We start from the raw sequence: 18,176 nt of genomic DNA, 5'->3' as shown, positions 1-18,176 counted from the left end.
ACACATCAGCTACTGGCATATGCTGATGATGTTAATTTATTGGGGGACGATATAAATACAATAAAGAGGAACGCAGATGTTTTACTAGAGGCTAGTAGACAGGTGGGGATAGAAGTAAATTAAGAAAAAACTAAGTACATGTTAGTATCTCGTCATCAGAAGACAGGCGGGCAAAATTATCTTAGGGTAGCTAATAAGTCCTTTGAAAGGGTTACAAAGTTCAAATATTTGGGAACAACAATAACAAATCAAAATGACACTCATGAGGAAGGTAGGAGGAGATTAAATTAAAAATATTTTGTCTTCCCGTCTGATTTCTAAGAACCTGAAAATTAAAGTATACAAAACAATAATCTTGCCTGTTGTTTTGTATGGGTGCGAAACATCGTCTCTCACTCAGAGGAAGGAACACACATTGCAGGTGTTTGAGAACAGGGTGTTGAGGAGGATATTTGGGCCTAAGAGAGAAGATGATGGGGCATGGAGAAAACTACATAATGATGAACTTAAAAATCTGTACTCCTCCCCCAGTATTGTCAGGGTGATTAAGTCGAGAAGAATGAGATGGGCGGGGCATGTAGCGCGCATGGATAGGACAAGAGGTGTGCACCGGGTATTGGTTGGGAAGCCTGAGGGGAAGAGACCGCTGGGGAGACCTAGACATAGATGGGAGGATAATCTCAGACGGGATCTATGGGAAATAGCAGTTGAAGGAGACTGGATTATGTTGGCCCAGGACAGGGTCCGGTGGAGGGCTTTGGTTAATTCGGTGATGAACCTTCGGGTTCAGTAAGCCATCTAGTTAGTTAGTTAGTTCCAACAGCGTTGATTATACAGCGTCGAGTTAAATGGATATATGACCCCAAATTTCAAGCAGGTTAAGGTACGAGGGTCGCTCATTAAGTAATGCCCCACATTTTTTTCCTCAGAACATATTTATTCAAGATGGCTCAAATTTAGTGACAATATAAATCAATGTTTCCTTTACACATACTATTTTTCCACATAGTCCCCATCAACTTGTACGGTTTTACGCCAGCGTGGAACAAGTGCATGCATGCCTTGCCGGTACCAGCTCTTGTCCTGTGCACGTAGCCATGTCCTCACTGCTTGAATCACGCTCTCGTCATCTTCAAATCTTGTTCCGCGGATAGCATCTTTAAGTGGCCCAAAGAGATGAAAGTCGGAGGGTGCCAGATCTGGACTGTAGGGTGGATGGGGTAGCACCGTCCAACCCAATTTGGTGATTTCTTCCCGGGTTCTCAGACTTGTGTGAGGGCGTGCATTGTCGTGCAGGAGCAAAATTTCTGCTGGATGCTTGTGAGGCCGAACTCGTCGAAAACGCTTCTTGAGGGTTTTCAGGGTCCTGATGTACGCGTCTGAATTGATGGTCGCACCTCTTGGCATCACATCCACAAGAATGACCCCATCACTGTCCCAAAAGACAGTCATCATGACTTTTCCGGCGGAGGGAGTTGTCTTGAATTTCTTCTTTCTCGGTGATTGAGGATGATGCCACTCCATTGACTGCCTTTTTGTCTCTGGCTCAAAGTGGTGTATCCAGGTTTCGTCACCTGTAATGATCCGGGACAGAAAGACCTCTCCCTCAGCATCAAAACGCTCCAACAATTCAGAAGAAATCGTTTTCCTTTGAATCCTGTGGTCTGCTGTGAGACTTCGTGGAACCCATCTTGCGCACACCTTCGAATATGCGAGAGCCTGGATAATTGCAATCACACTTCCATTGCTGACTGAAAGCTGTTGGGCCAATTGTCGAGTTGTGATGCGCCGATCCTCACGAATAATGGCATCCGCGCGGTTCAACATGTCTGGAGTGGTGGCTGTGGCAGGACGCCCAGAGCGCGGCAGATCACGGAGCTCGGTTTCTTCACTTCCTGAAGCTTTAACTCTCTTAGCCCAGCGACCAACGGTGCTCCTATCGACTGCACAGCTTCCATACACAGCACACAAACGTTTATGAATGTTCACCACCGTTTCTTTTTCAGCAACAAGGAATTCAATTACAGCTCGTTGCTTGTAACGAGAGTCGTTCACAGACGCCATTTTAACAGTTCACTACAGCTCCGCTATCGGTTGGAATCATTTGAAACTCCGTACACGAACGCGGGAAACATCAAATCTCAAGCATGTAAAAGTACACTTTTCTATCTTCATTATTGGCTGAGAAAAAAAATGTGGGGCATTACTTAATGAGCGACCCTCGTATTTAAAATGATTAATTTGAAGGTAATAACACCCGTTCGGTGACTCATTTTTCGCTCTTCGCATTTCGCATATTTGTGGTTCATTTCAACACCACGAAGAGCATTACTATCCTATCCGCGGCCATGACAGTAGACGCTGCTCCCACTTAGTTGCGTGCGCAGTTTTAATGACTCGTCCCACCACTTTGACTGCAGTGATTATAAATTAAGGCATCATTCAGAAAATCCAAAGGTATGTTAATGTTTCCCGTTTAACGAGTTTTTTATATACGCGGTGAAACAGAAACGTAAACCCACCCATAAATAATTACCTGTATTTGGAGTCTGTCGAAATTTAAAAAAAAAAAAAAAAAAAAAAATACAGGACAGCGAGTAACCCAAATGAGATTCTTCAAACTTTGAACCTTTCGAACAGAAATCTAGAGGATTACCGCGACATTAACCTTCTCGGCAAAAGCAGACATTAATATCTGGCAAAGAAAAACTGGTAATTATTCCAGTGAAGTCAATGAAAATCTTGTGTGTGTATCGCCAAGGCTTCGTGGGTATGAATGTCAAATAAAATTTTTTGCACATCCCTGGGTTACAAGTAAGGCATGCCAAAATATGCTTAACAATGTTATTTGCGAGCTAGGCACGCGATTTTACAGCAGGCAACACCTAACCCAACAGACCCCATAAAACCGCAGTAAAAATGTTTAAATATTTATGAAATTTTGCAATCAAAAGTCTGAAAATTATCTTGAATTAAACTGTGCAGAACAACGTGCTACCCAGTTGTAAATTTATAGTTTTCTACAATGGAACATTCGCGAAAGAAACACAATTTAAAGTATTTTCGTTCCAGAGCTTTTGAACGTGTAAAACGAAAGACTATTGTACCTGAGACTCAAAAATATATTTGTGATTGTTCCTACGTTCAAAAAATCATAAGCCGATGACCATTAGAAACTTTAGAACATTCACAGCCACTCTTAGCAGTACTGTAAACTAGCTATTCCTTACAGTGTTACCAACAGTACCATCACCAAAACTATTACGGTTTCTCTGAGCACAATCAATAATTTGTATTATGTAGTCAAAGGGTCAATTATCAAACGACCCATTGTAGAAACATGGTATTTAAATACCTACATTACCAGGGTGAAATCTGACTGGTTCCTGTCCACCAATTCTTTTAACACAGTCCTTAATAAACATACCATTAAAATATAAAATAATAAATATGCAAATATTCCGGGTCGCTGCGACTTGTATCTCTAATCGCCCGTATTTATCTCTTATTCTTCTATGAAAAAATGAACTGTTTCACATTATTTGTTACATAACTGATGGATTTGTTTCTCATATCTGAATATTTATTTTTATAAAACTGGATAACGCACTGAAAAAACTGTTCCCTGCTGAAAATGTGTCAGATAGATTCATGAGAAATCAGGGGGGGGGGGGGGGGAAAGAAATTGCCGAAGGCTGCACAATCATGAAGAAAAAGTATCTCAAAGCCTAAAATTCCGCTGCTGTAACTACAAAACTAACAAAGTGGCATTCTTCGGACAAAAAGAAAACTTTGCGGGAAAATTAATTATGCAGTAGCATAATTAAGAACAAGAAACTATGCCATCGCCTCAAACAAGAACAAAAAATTGTTGCGTGAACAAGAACCTGTCATGGCCGCTTGCGTGAACAAAACAAAAGGAAACCACCACGGACGCACAGAGTGTTAATACTTTGATGTAAAGCTTCAGAGACAGCACGTGTAAAATGTCACTGAAATGATAAGTTTATTCAAGGTCTGGAGAAAAAATAAGTCTAAAAAACTTCAAACTTCACGTTATATTTACAACAGCGGGCACATTTTATCTGTGCCTGCAGTGTCTTCCGAGAGCAGATGATATTCAACTGGTCACGAAATCTCGTGTTTCACAAAACGTTATTCGTCTGAACTTGACTTAATTCAATCTTGCCCTCATATTTTCAAGGTATACCTTTTACAAATAGTCTGAAATGACAAATTACTTGTTCACTGATTAAACATTCAGATTTGAGTTCTAACTGCCGTGCGTGTATCGAAACAGACCCTAAACATTTTCGGCAACTTTGTCTGCGTCCAAGTACCACAACAATACTGCGGTGAGTCTGAAAATGACTGATGATGGAGGCAGCAAGGACCTCTGAAACTTCGGTAAACGTCTACCAGATTATACGGCGCAAGAACCCAGAAGACAGTCATCTTTAACCAAACACTCTCCTATTGCAGAGCAGATGATAATACGCACCAGGATCACAAATGTTCCTAATTATTTTCGAAGGTTATTTTGTGCATAGCAGATAAAATATTCAATCAGAACACTTCTTACTTTGCGTTTAGAAATAGTGTTTTGAACAAAACTGATTTATTGCTGAGGTTGGTATAAAGTTGGTTATTTCCTAATATGATATTTCGAATCTTACTGTTTGAGATAGGAGTGCAGATTCATCAGGAGTAGATGCGGCGATGGTGCTGATATAGCAAAATTAAGTATAAATTCAGTGAACGAAAAGTAATTTCCAATTTGTAACAAATTTCAACACAAGAATGCGAAGCAATCTAACGGTACTTAAAAATTCAGTTCCTACTTTAAAAAAAACACACCAATAGTTTACAGATCAGGCGGATTTTTAACGTTTACGTAAATAAACGACATTCGTACTGAGAATCCAACAATATCCACACATGCACCCCGTGAATAAAATGCCGAGTCACTGAATACTGGAACTGTTGGCGTTCACTGTTACCACTGCAATGTAACGAGTTAAAACATTGTACATTTGCATCTCACTACTGGCTAGGCGGCCAAACCAACTTCTTTACACGGTACAAAACAACAGGAACAGTGTCCGACCTCACTTCTAAGAGGGAGTTACCGAGTATTTAAAATTCCTTAGGAAAGCCAAGCAAGGACATGAGTTACTGCCCATTACTCCAGAAGTGTGAAGTCTGCGCCTGAACTAGGCAATGGCTTTCGGAGACATTATCAGCTTCTTTTCCGAAGACGACGTAAATATTTTTAAAAAATTCCGTTCAGAACTCCAACAAAACACACAGCATCTCCATTACAAAATCAGAATAACTCCATGTAACAGTCCTTGAGAAACAACTGAAGATATGTTAAAAAAATCCGTCGCCTTTCATATAACTCGAAAGTTATTACCCTGTTCCCCCACCAGCGGTCTCTAACCACAGCCAGATGAAAAATAATCTTATCATATTTTCTTACAATAAATTTTAATAATATCCTCCCATATATAGTGTTCCATTAAGAACGCAACCGCTGCTACTACACATAAAACGATGCCAATACTGAATTCTTGTAGCCGTATCCCGTGGTTACTGCAGATGCCCTACTCGAAACCTGCATGGCCGTAATTTCTACTGTTTTGTCGCTCAACACTTGTCACAAACACCCCCTATGTCCGAAAATGTCATTACCATGCTACTTCATGTCTGGATACGCATTACCAAATACACGAACATGACTAAACGATTTCGATGCGAAACTTTGTTCGACAATGAACACACGTAATGCACGTTAATACATCATGTTCGTACCTTAACAGCTTCTGCGCAAACGGAGTGAGCAGCGGCCTAGTAACAGTGACCTTGACTCGATTTTCACACGGTAGGTTAGGGGAGTCTTTACTACGCGGAGGACCCTGTTCTAATCACTTTCTTATCACAGTGCGTGATTGTTCAGTTCCCATGCGGCACACATCAGTCTGTTAATGAAATGAATCGCCATTTATTTCGTGAACCGAAAGAATACAAACGTATGTCCTGTGATTAAAATGAGTTATTGCATGTTAAAAGTGGGCTGTACACATTATTATTACTACCGTAAAAGAAGTTACTTCAACAGTATCATACTATACGTCTTGATGATCAAACCAACTTAATTCGAGAAGCAACAACAAATGTAATTCACGGTAACTTGCATAACACACCGTGAGAGCTAAGAAATCCAAAGTAAAGCAAAGAAACAAGTTTCTCTACCTCTGTTCCAGTTGTGTTGAGCCTGTGCCCCCTGAATTATGGCTGTCACAGACATCATCGGCTTCTCTTTCTTCAGCATTGTCAGTCACAACACACTTTCACACTTTCACCAGATCACAACGAAATGCTGTCACATAAAGACACATCGCACCAAAGAGAGACAGGTGCACTTCACGCTCGACGTCGGACTCGACTGATAGATGTTCTGCTCACCCGCCTGCCTGGTCACTAGCTCGCCCGCTCGCCTTGACAACTTCCTAGCTTCTCACACCGTAAAAAAGAACTTACTTCGCGAGGCGCAAAAAAGGAATGCCCCCTCTAAAACTTACACACTACCGTTATAAATTCGTCAAGGACAATCAGGGGTCATGCTCGTTAGCAGTTTAATTTGGCAGCTATTCTTACTGCATCAATCGCCAAGGTCGTATGAAGAGAATATTTAGAATCTTGATTGATTCTTATCCGAATGTCAGGGTTCAGATACCAGATGCCCTTTTTTCCGATTGTAGACCGGAAGTATGGTTACACTGACTACGGATATATGCGCTTTCGGGGGGAAAAACCAAATAAACTCCGGAAACCTTAAAATATAGCATGTCCACACATTTACAAAATCCACTAATTATCAAGTTCCCAACCAACAGCTCGAAGTCACGGAGTTGAGTCACCAAATAAACCTAACAACCAAACACTGATTCTTGATTGACTGACCTCTGCAGTCGAAAAATAAATGACAATATGAATTTAAAAGACCATTTTACACTACTATTCCAATATTTACATGGTACGCCTGAGGAAAGAACGAAACTCAAGTCCGGATAGCCGGTCTTCGCCTCGAGATAACCCTATATAAAACAGACAATAACCTAAAGCGGACAACAGGCTGCTCGTAGAACCGTATTTTATCATTCAGCCTCCATATGATACATCATACAACTCTTCATAGCCTCAGCAATCAATACAGCATCGTAAAACAACCTACAACCCCACAAGCGTTTGACATCCCAGATCCCTGAATTTTTATTGGAACATTTCCTATGTCCCAGTTGACGCTAACTTCTGCAATTCATACAGCGTCGTAAAATAAACGAAAACCAGTTTAGTGTTGCCGATAATGTACGGGTTATTGGCTCTTTCCAGATCCCTCCCGATTCCTCGCAATTAAAATCGCCCTGCAGAAGCTCATTACATGCTAAATGGACAACAACAGGTACAACTGAAACAGCGTCGTAAAACAACACACAACACCTGTTTTACTAAACAAGTGCGGCGTACGGTTTCTTATTAGTCCTTACGTGACGACACACCAGATATTATTAGTAGTACTATTATTGCAATATTATTATATTGATTCCGTAATTTGAAAATGTAACAGGCATTTCAAGAACGAATAACAAATGAAGAAAGCGGCGGACAAAATACAAAATTAAAGGAGTTAGGGAAGAATATATAAACTGCATTTCAATTTAACAGATTTTTAGTCACACAGATCTTACGTTGACCTTATGTTCAGGTATTTAATGTTTGCAATCCAACATTTAAATGTAACCTAATTAAGCACATGGGTTACCGTCCTGGGATCGTCCGTAGATGCTCATAAGAAAGCATCGTGTTTCTTGTTTTGTAAATGTTACATAAATCATCATTATACATGACATCATTTAGGGAAATTCTTACTTAATAGAGATTCTGCATTTGTTAAATTTGTCAGATTCAATCTCAAGTTCTGCACAGTCGCCATGTTTGCAACTGTTAACCTACACATAATATTTTATTTATAATTACTAGGCATGCTTATAATCTATGTCCACACCAGATTTCACATGCCTGAACTAATGGTCCATTAGCTATTGCTGTCAAACTGTAAATGAAAGAGATTTTTTGCACGTCCGCAATGTTCATTTTACAAAACAAAACAAAAAAAAAATTCTCGAAAATACAACAATACTGTTCATCGAATGTCGCGGTCAAGTGGTTTCGTATTCGAAAGGCCCCATGTTCAAATCCCGACTCGGAAACAGATGTCCTGACCGAGGTTTTTCGTGCTTTCCCTCAGTACATCCAGGCAAATGCCGGGATAGTACCCCAAATCAGGCCACGACCGCTTCCTTCCGCATCCTCTCATTCGATTCTATATAGTCAGTCTTAGCTACTGGTAGCGTCGTTAAACAAACAATACTGTTACTGCATTCTGTGTCTTTTAAATACTGTAAAAATCTGTTAGGTGATTCAAAAGCTCAAAGGGACACACACAGACAGCATGATTATCACTTAAGCCTATTTATTTCCTTGTAAAATGTTATTGTTTTCGATGGTATATGAGCTAAACAAGACTAAGTTTTTGCCTATACAATAAATATATCAACGTTAAAAATCAAAGCAGTGGTAATTTGAATACAGGAACAGCTATTCAGACTAATGAGATAACAAAACAGGTCAGAAAAATAACGCAGAAACGCTGAGATAAGCCGATGGAGAAACGAATAAAAGGGATTTGCGTTTGTATGCTCATAAGCTACAACCCACACACCGCAACTAGTTCACAAACTCCTGATTTCCACAGAAAGCGGGAACAGAACGCCGTTCTGCCCTTTTGAAAACCATGCAGCAGTTCGTATTAAGTTGTTTACGCGAATGCGAACGTTCATCGCCTACGCTTTTGCTGAAAGGCTTGAAGTTGACACAGTCCAATACAATGCGTTCTTTACACAAAGTACACGAAATTAACGCATGTAGGGATGATCCTCAGCTAGTGCAGTCCCCATAACTAAAAATTAAATTAACTTTAATCCGAGACCAAGCAAGTTCCCGATCAGAGTTGAAGCCTCAAAACTTAGAATCTAGGATATGATAATATTCTGCTTCATCAGGGTTATCACACATCTCCTAGGGCGGTACTAGATGGATACGGAGAAAAGTCTGCTGTAGCGACACTTAGCCCAATATGAATCTCATTTGAAGTCACCCAAAACTTAAACCTGGGTCTCTGTGGTGAGGATCCGGCGTCTAGCCGCCTGAGCTATAAAACGGCCCAACTTCGGTTGGATTAAGTTTCGCATATTGTAGGGATATTTTAATTTTGGTTCGTATAATCTAATATCACTTTCACTTTAAATTAAATTCAAACTAAATTTTGTCTCTTCAGAAAACAGCTCATCGTATAGAATATTGGTATATTATTTCATTAGAACCTAGAAATTATTTGAAACTTGTGGTGAAATACAAGTAAAATAACTTTCGGTCCTGTACAGCGTGACGTGATTATTTTTACAAAACCAGATTTGTATCTGCACCGAACAGTATACGAAATATGCAAAGCAGCACACGTCGCATTTGGAAAATGTACATATTTTACTGGAAATGCTTCAAAAATTATTTTATTTAGTAAACGCCGTGCCATGATGACAACTTCTCTTACACCGGTGTGTGGCGTGTAATCCACACGATAGCAGAAGGCGCGAGGAAAATCATCATCATCTGAACTCTCAGGCGTGTCCTTACATGCACCCAAACAAACATAAATGACACCAATACAAAGTATACAATAACCCTCGGAGTCACGATGACAACTAAATTTACAACTCTGAACTCCATCTACAGTGAGTGTGAACCTTTTTGTATCACTCATATAAGAATCAGCGATTACATTCCTGGGGAACAACAACCACGCTATCTTTGTAAATGGGATATGTTGTGTTTTCTTCGAAACAGCAAACGGCATCAGAACTTTGGGTGTAGTTTGTGAAACAATACCTAGGACCGCGTAGACGTGAAGACATCCTTGACGCACTTCTCCACGTGGTCAAGAGCAGTGTTATTCAACCTGGGGTACGCGAAGACATCTTAGGGGGTACGTGAAATTTAAAAAAAAAATTATGATAAACACTGAATAATCAGTAACGTAATTTATTTAATTTATTTTAGATGTAGATTATATACTATGTATAACTTGAATTATACACCAACAACTCTGGGGGTACAAAGTTGAAGAGAAATTATATCTGGGGGTACGCGAACGAAAAAGGTTGAATACCACTGGCCAAGAGGAACCAAAACTCTTGTGCCAAGGAAACGACCGAAATCCCCCCTCCTTCGGAACGAGGTAAGTCCCTCCAAACCACTTTTATACGAAATATGTCAACCAGTAACCTGTCCGTTAAGAATGACAAGAAAACACATGAAGATTGCTGTCCTCTGGGTTGTTGCGCCGTGTTGTCTTGTAGATGTCCACCAATGTTTCAGAGGTCATGACGCAACAACCCAGAAGACAGCAATCATCAGACTCACCGCTGTGAAAACCTCAAATCTTACATAGTAACACACATAATCATAAATTATATCCCATACGGCCCAAAATTCCTTAACAGCGAATGATAACCAATCAACACATCGGTAGAAGATAAACAGCACCAAATCCCTTAACATAACTTTGGAAACACCACAAATAGAACTTACATTCAGCATACAATCTACACATTAAATTCTATCGGCCTTATCATTAAAGTCACCTTCCGTCCATTGCCTATGCCGTATATCCATCGGATTGCTTATTTATTTACCTATCAAAACATAAGAGCCGTCCACTAAAGTTACATTCTGAATCGTAATCAGTAATGTGGCATACGAACTGCAATACACGTCAATATGATTATTACAATACAATAGTACGGTTCTCGCAGAAAATTTTTTCAATGTCGCAGTCACGTGTGACTGTAACAAAGGACACAGCAGGTCACAAGGACGATTCGGCCATTACATTATCATGCGAACGTCACTTCTACGTTCACTCGACAAGAACAGGTGACGACAGAAGTTTGGTTTCCACCCTGTGCTATCGAGTGAATGGTTTCATAGCAATGACAGTGATCATGAATGCAGAGTTGAGGCACTTAACGATGATGTATCAACTGCAGATGCATGTTGAGCTGAATTAGAAATGTCAGGTTGAGCTTGAGACGTTTATGAAAATATATTCGTTTATGGTTTTTACGGTTTGTCAATTAGGGAGGATACAAACCAACGAATTAGAAATTGTAGCACTACCAGCTTTGCTGCATGAAAGTTATTCTTGAAAAAATCAAGCGAGATGAGATAATAACAGTTACAGACTGTAGTAGACTAGATCAGTGGTATTCAACCTGGGGTACGCGTACCCCTGGGGGTACGCGAAGACATCTTAGGGGGTACGTGAAATTTAAATATATTATTTTATGATAAACACTGAATAATCAGTAATGTAATTTATTTAATTGATTTTAGATGTAGATTATATATTATGTATAACTTGAATTATACACCAACAACTTTGGGGGTACAAAGTTGAAGAGAAATTATATCTGGGGGGTACACGAACAAAAAAGGGTTGAATACCACTGGACTAGATCATGTGATCAGTAAATGAATCAGGAAATGACAGAAAATACAATCGGTAGAGAATAAAATAGATGAACACAAACAAGCTTTGATAAACCATTTGGATAGAATACAACTGACAGGTTCTACATCATACACCATAAGAAGGCCGAAACAGGCAGACCTTAGAAAAGATGGAATAAATATGTGAAGTCGGGAAAGGCTTAAGTGTCTGCATATACGAGTACAATTATTTTCCTTGGTGGAAAAGAATATGAAGCTGTTCTATCGCCTCTCTGTTCGTAGTCGTAAACGTAACGAGTTTGTCACCACGACTTCAAGGCGCGGTGCTTATTTACAAATCGTAAGGTTCTGGTAATCAACGGCATACGAGCCAAGATTACTTCAAGCATTTCCATTAACCCCATCACCCTCTGCGCTGGCCGATAAAAGACAGTCTTGCAACCGTGACTTTTATCCAACACTAGGAGTCGCTTAGCTCGGTCGTAGCCTTTGCTGATTTTTGAGGTTTATGGGGTTAATTAGGGAACATATAGTTCAGGTGAACATGAACTTGCTGTCAGGGAATATTGCGTGGAGGAGTATAAGTTGAACGCCAGCGAGGAGGTTTGGATAGTGGCTTCAAGTAAATGTCCGACGTTGCATCGCAGAAATATTTTTCTTTGTCCAGACAATTGCACAGTATTTTAATATTTTGGTAGTAGAATCGAAGAGCTAGAACAATGTTTGGTGTTTCCTTGTGGGAATCAAAGACTAGAGTGTCCTCGGTATTACCAGCATCCCTGGACTTTCCTTTCCTCAATTTTTAAAGGTCGTTTCTTTTAAGCAATGAGCAAATGACCTGATTGGCCACATTAGCCCTACTTCACGTGGACGTCGGACCTTTCAGACCATTTGCATCACATTAAATAGCTCTCGCCACTATTGTGCCAACAATTACACAGAACGCCATGATACTTGTTTTAAATTACAATTCAGCCCTTCAAAGATTGTGGCCGGCACCCTGACGACATACTTCCTGCTTTAGTCTTTCGCAAAAAGTCTCGTATCAAATTATAGTTTGCCTCCACACCTTGGCAGCTCGCCGGGACTCGAACCCAGAACCGCGCGGTCACAGTCTTTTACTTGTATAAGACTGATTTACTACGTCGCATCGGGCGTCGTGCATTGTCTGATGGGAAGTTGGTTCTTCAACACAATGGTTATAATTATAGTGAAATTATTTCATTGGTCGAGGCCGAACGCACTACACCGCCAAGCCATAAGAACATCAGGTCTCGTGATTTAGTATAGAAACTTCTTTTCCTAAAAAATATTCCACGTATCAAATACTGATTCTTAATACAAGTACAGATCTCATTACTATCCACAACTTTTTCAATCATTTTTCGAGACGCGGGCCTACCTACATATGTATCACACTATACGGACATAACTAGACTGTTTAACTCTTCAAAGCCAGTGGTTACTATAAGCACCACTTGTTTTAATAGTAAATAACTTCGTTTTGTATTTATGTATCTCGTATGATCCCAGTGTAAAAGGATTATTTCCCTTACAACATATTTGTAATTGTAAAGGGTTGGTAGTGACTAAATTATTACGGACTGGACGACCGAGGTTCGATCCCTTGTAAGAACAAGGATATTTTCCTGGCCTCTGCGTCTAAACTGACACCGAAGTCCATCCAGCCTCCTATCCAGTAGGTACATAGGGATCCTTATACCGGCTGTAAAACGCGAAGCCTCCTTCAGTGCCGAGATCAAGAACAAGTAGGAGCTACACCTCGAAATCAAAGCGCCTTAAAGGCGTGTACCGGGGACAGCTGTACTTTGCTTTACAGTATGACATCTGTACCATAAAGGTAACACTTTGAACAACAAATTCAAAACTCCAAAAATTAACACAAAGGGCCAATGGATTACGCACGCACTTTGAAGACACGTGATGTGATAGCTCTTGGCAAATAATAACTTACATAAGTTTTGCAACATTTTCAGAAAAGGGAGTGACTACAATCCGTCCCCATGTTTATAAACGCCCTGAACACACTAGCTCAGTCATCATCACCCCATTTAACAAGCTTATGTCACAGAGTTAATTGCGCAATAATTAAAAAGATGCGATGACACATGCAGCTTCTATTCACAAGGCCCCTCCTGAATTAATCCCAGTGCCAAAAACTGTAACGCCAACGGGATGGCAGAACGAACTCTCTCGTAACAAATTACTATTTGATGGTAATCGCCTATTACATTTCTCCCTGAATATCCACACAGTGAAATAATGGCTCCAGACCAACAGTTAACTACTTACTTGTAGCCAGTTCCATCGATTGATTAATCAATTTTTATGACAAAACAGAGGGGCAATAATAAAGCTAAACAACACTAATGGCCCCACTTCTCACGTAGCATTAATTTGAAACTGATTCCTTCTAAGATCTGTGCTTCTGATACACAGGGGTAAATATAATTACCAACTGCACCTACTAATAAATTACACCTGGTGTTCAGTGTCGAGGAAATTGTCTTTTATTTTATTTCGTTCTATTGGAAAAGGCGGAAAAAGCCTGTTTATGTTACACGAAAATTATTTCTATACAATTATCAAGAAAGACGAAGTGCAGCAGAATTAACAATTCTGAATGTGAAAATAAAATAAAATACGATTCTTACGTGATCTGTGCATATCGCCTATTATGGTGAACTGGAAAATACTGATTTAATATAAAGTGGACACTAACAGCAAAAAAGGGCCCAGAGTTGGCTAGACACACTTTCGAATAGCGTAGCACAAATCAGAAGGATTGTCGATTCTCTAACAAGCTCGGATCAACGAAGAGGCAATAGTCGATTCCTTTATAAATAATCTCGACTCTGAGAATTGGGTTTGTTCAGTCATCAAAGTGATTGGCTACGGGATAGCCGGCCAGGGTTCGAATCCCACCAGGACCCCCGCCACCCTCGGCTCTTAGACAAACAACCCTTCTACCGGCGGGTCCTTGTACAGGGCTAAGTGGCTGCAGCGTGAAGCAGGACACTCACGCGTGATTCAAAACTAAGGATGCGCGGTTTTATTACCACTGTCTACATGCCTCGGTGTATTGGTTAGGAACAGGGACGGACAAATCAACCTTGTATATTCTCGAATGTTACCCCTCTTACCTCTCTATAACTGCGCGTAAGGTCGCTCTGATAAGCATCTGTCAAACAAGTGACCTTTCAAGCTGCCCGCACTGAAGGTACACACAGTTCAGTCACTGCGTTTCCTTGACAAGCCTAGATCAATCGCTACAATGCTGTATATCGAGTCTGGTCGATCAGTCAAACCACTGAATAGACCTGCGGGTCATTCAGCCTTCTACCCAGCGAGTGAAAATGGCTCTTTCATCCGGGGCCAAGCGACCGAGGCGTAAAACAGACCATTCATTTCCAATTAGTGTCAAAGAATAAGAGGTTTTCTGCCTCCACAGCGGGGCATTTAAGCCAAGGGGTGAAATGGATCATTTTCGTTTCAAGTTTTAGGTAACCGCGAAAATAAATAAACAGAGCTAGCTGTCGGTTGTGGGCGAAACCCTGGATTATTTAAAGACGCTGATGAACGTGTATAAGTCATCGGGTGCGATGAGAAAAACAGTCATGAATGGTAAGGAATATTAAGGGTAAGAGGTCATTAATATTCTACTGTGATATGAAATGTGAGTTAGGGAAGAATACACAAGTTGCTGTACAAGAAATACAACAAGTAGATTAGCATTGCTTAAGGCGTGTACTTAGAAGGTGAGAGGGATGAGGAAAGAATTTGAGAAGTGGGGACTCCCTCTATGTAGAGGGGAAGAGACTAAAATGTTTCGTGACGAGGAAGTAGAAGAAACAGTTCTTTGAGCAGGAAACAGCTTATTTTTAACGACGAAGAGGATGATAAAATCCACTAACGTTACAGAATTATGAAGTATAGGAAAATTTGTATGTGCGTGTAAAAACAAAATTCATAAAATACAAGTGGAAATACGAAAGGAAAGCATATTTGTCTAGTTCAAGATAAAAGACTGTAGCAAGCCAATAACACCGTTAGAGATAGTTGTGGTCAGCAAAAACCCGGTTTTGGACTAACAATCTTCTGTATAGAGAACTCAACAGAAAAGTGACAAGATCGCGGCCTATTTCAAGACACTAAACAGACTTCGCCTGGAAACAGGAGAAAACTTGTTTAGATTATATAGCACTTAACGAGACAAATGACGATTTCGAATTACTTGGAAAGGCTCTGAAAGGAAACCACGAAAAACTTCAAACAGGGCATCCGGTGACTCGTCCGAGATTAGAATGATGTTATACTGGAACAGACGATTTGAGTGACGTGCGTCAGCCAATGTCAGGGTCGAGTGTTCTTTGTCGCGCGTATTGGCAGGCGGACGACCTCCATCTAGTCTGTCTGTGGGCGGCACACCGCCACGAACCCGCACAGCCACAGAACCAGAAGACCACAACAATGCCAGCCACGTGCCAGACATGGGTCAATTATGCATTATGTAACCTGCGCTTTTCCGAGCTTTCTAATGCAGTCATATGATAGACTGTCTGGGAACATAAAGATTCCTTGAGAGAAAGGGTGAGAAGGAAGAAAGGAATTTGGACCCAAGTGCCACTGAAGGCTGTAACGTAATAGAATTCTTGAACAAAGCCCATTAGCTGCATTATTATTCATCTTTTTGGACAATACAGCCTGAAAGTTCAGGGCTATTAATAACTATGTCGGAATCAACCTTCTGCACTTTATAATTATTCACCTGATAAAGAAATTCAATGGTTTTAAATCCGACGGTTCAATACCGTGTTCATAAAGGCTAGTCATCAGAATTCATATCACAGCAGTGCAAACTGTATACCATATTTTACGATCCTACATCCTATCACGCTTCAGAATCAGAAAATAACAATTTTGAAAACAGTGCGACAGAGTCATATAGACAGCGTGATGTTCCTGCCCAGTCTCAAACACCTACCTCGATCTAAGCCCGTTCTACTTTATGTAAATATGTACAAGTGGATGGGCGCTTTTATATATTTAATACGTAATTTCACACACAAAGAACGAGAAAATTGTATTAGCATTTCTAAGATTCCTTTTACGTGCTACATAGCGAAAGTTGACGAACAGCGCATTTCGAAACGATGTAAAAAAATAAATTGTGACCCGTTTCAGCCCACAGAATAGAGTCAAGCGATCACACACACTCTTGGATGAAAAATACAACGCTTCGTTCCAGATGAGGGTGGATCAGTCCAATTTATTTTTGAAGTGTACAAACAGAAACCCAATTACGAAATGGGACATAAAACTCCAGCATCCATGTACCATCAACAAATTTAAAAACTGTATGGTCAACATAACATAAGATGAAGATGGCTGTCTTCTGGGTTGTTGTGCCGTGTTGTATGGTAGAAGTTTAACAAAATTTCAGAGATCCTTGTTGCCTCCATCATCGGGGTGATGAATACTCATCAATCAGACTTCCCGGCACAACAACCCAGAAGACAGCCATCTTCAAACTCACCGCCGTGAAAACCTCAAAACCTACATTACATAAGGTGTTCGTGAGCACGGCCAAGAACCCCCCCCCCCCCCCAAATAAATGAATAAGGTTTGGCACACATTAGAAATCACAGGGTATAAAAACCAGGACCGGAGCGTTCATCTCAGCCCGGCTAACACTTTGAAAAATTAAAAATAAGTCTTACTATCAAGTGTCAGTATTACTCCATACACTGGAACATGGAAGAATTGATCAGCTAAAACGCATCGTTAACTAGCACCAACCAGCCGATGTTAGCAATTTCTCACCCCCCAAGAAAGCTAAGATGTTTGCCAAACTTCGATTGCTAACGTGCTGGTTTCTAATGTCGCGCGCTAAATCACACTTCTTGGGATTTTAATTTCCTAACCTTTGTCGTACGCGTGTGCCGTGATGAAACTTGAGATTGAGCATAACGGAAAATTAGGAAAACACTCAACTTTCAAAAATTTTCACGACACTTTTCAAAATTCCACACTATGCCACTGTTATATGTAGAAATACCTTAAAACGTTATTTTCGTTTTCTTCCAAATGTCCCTGCGCAATTTTGGAATTCCACTACAATTTACGACCACCAAGATACTTAACGTCCAATATTCACGACTGAAATCTGTATTCAGTACTTCATGTTTTATAAACTTCTTGTTATACACCACAGGTTTCCAACCACCCATCATCGCTCTACAAGGATTTACATGTTCCGTATCCTTTCCGGGCAACCAGGACTCGGTTAACTTTGAATAAAGACAGAAGAGGCTTGTGAGCAAAAACGTTGTTGGACATCAGCTTAAGCTTCACCAAGGGTCAGACTTCACTGTTCTACGTGATCCTGAAATTACTACAGCCCGTCTCCAGATCTCCGCTTTGGCGTCAAGACGATAAGACTACACTCTGCCATTGTAAATACTGGCACAAAGAAACAGAGTCGCCATCTCTGTAATTGCAGTTCCATCCAAGCTGTTGGCCAT

General features: G+C 40.4%; 1 protein-coding gene across 7 annotated transcripts in view; it reads right to left on the bottom strand.

Moving 5' to 3' along the window:
• Window positions 1-18,176, bottom strand: part of usp (retinoid X receptor ultraspiracle) — a 97,785-nt gene that overhangs the window by 68,871 nt on the left and 10,738 nt on the right. For 2 of the 7 annotated variants that reach the window (XM_087354103.1, XM_087354104.1), the window contains exon 1: window positions 6,256-6,542. The exons of 1 other annotated variant lie outside the window; for it this stretch is intronic. In XM_087354103.1, the coding sequence (XP_087210229.1) occupies window positions 6,256-6,334 (79 nt within the window). In that variant the 5' untranslated portion in view covers window positions 6,335-6,542. Of the gene's footprint in view, window positions 1-6,255; window positions 6,550-18,176 lie in introns of those variants that run through there. 4 more of the 7 variants (XM_087354100.1, XM_087354102.1, XM_022068922.2 and 1 more) reach the window with 4 other exon arrangements.

Source organism: Zootermopsis nevadensis, unplaced genomic scaffold (genome assembly GCF_977971745.1).
Source record: "Zootermopsis nevadensis isolate Lab colony 2312 unplaced genomic scaffold, Znev_1.0 Znev_ptg000022l, whole genome shotgun sequence".
In the NCBI taxonomy this organism is placed as follows: Eukaryota; Metazoa; Arthropoda; class Insecta; order Blattodea; family Termopsidae; genus Zootermopsis; species Zootermopsis nevadensis.
Note: the sequence above shows the minus strand (reverse complement) of the source record. Positions and strands in the feature narration are given on the sequence as shown.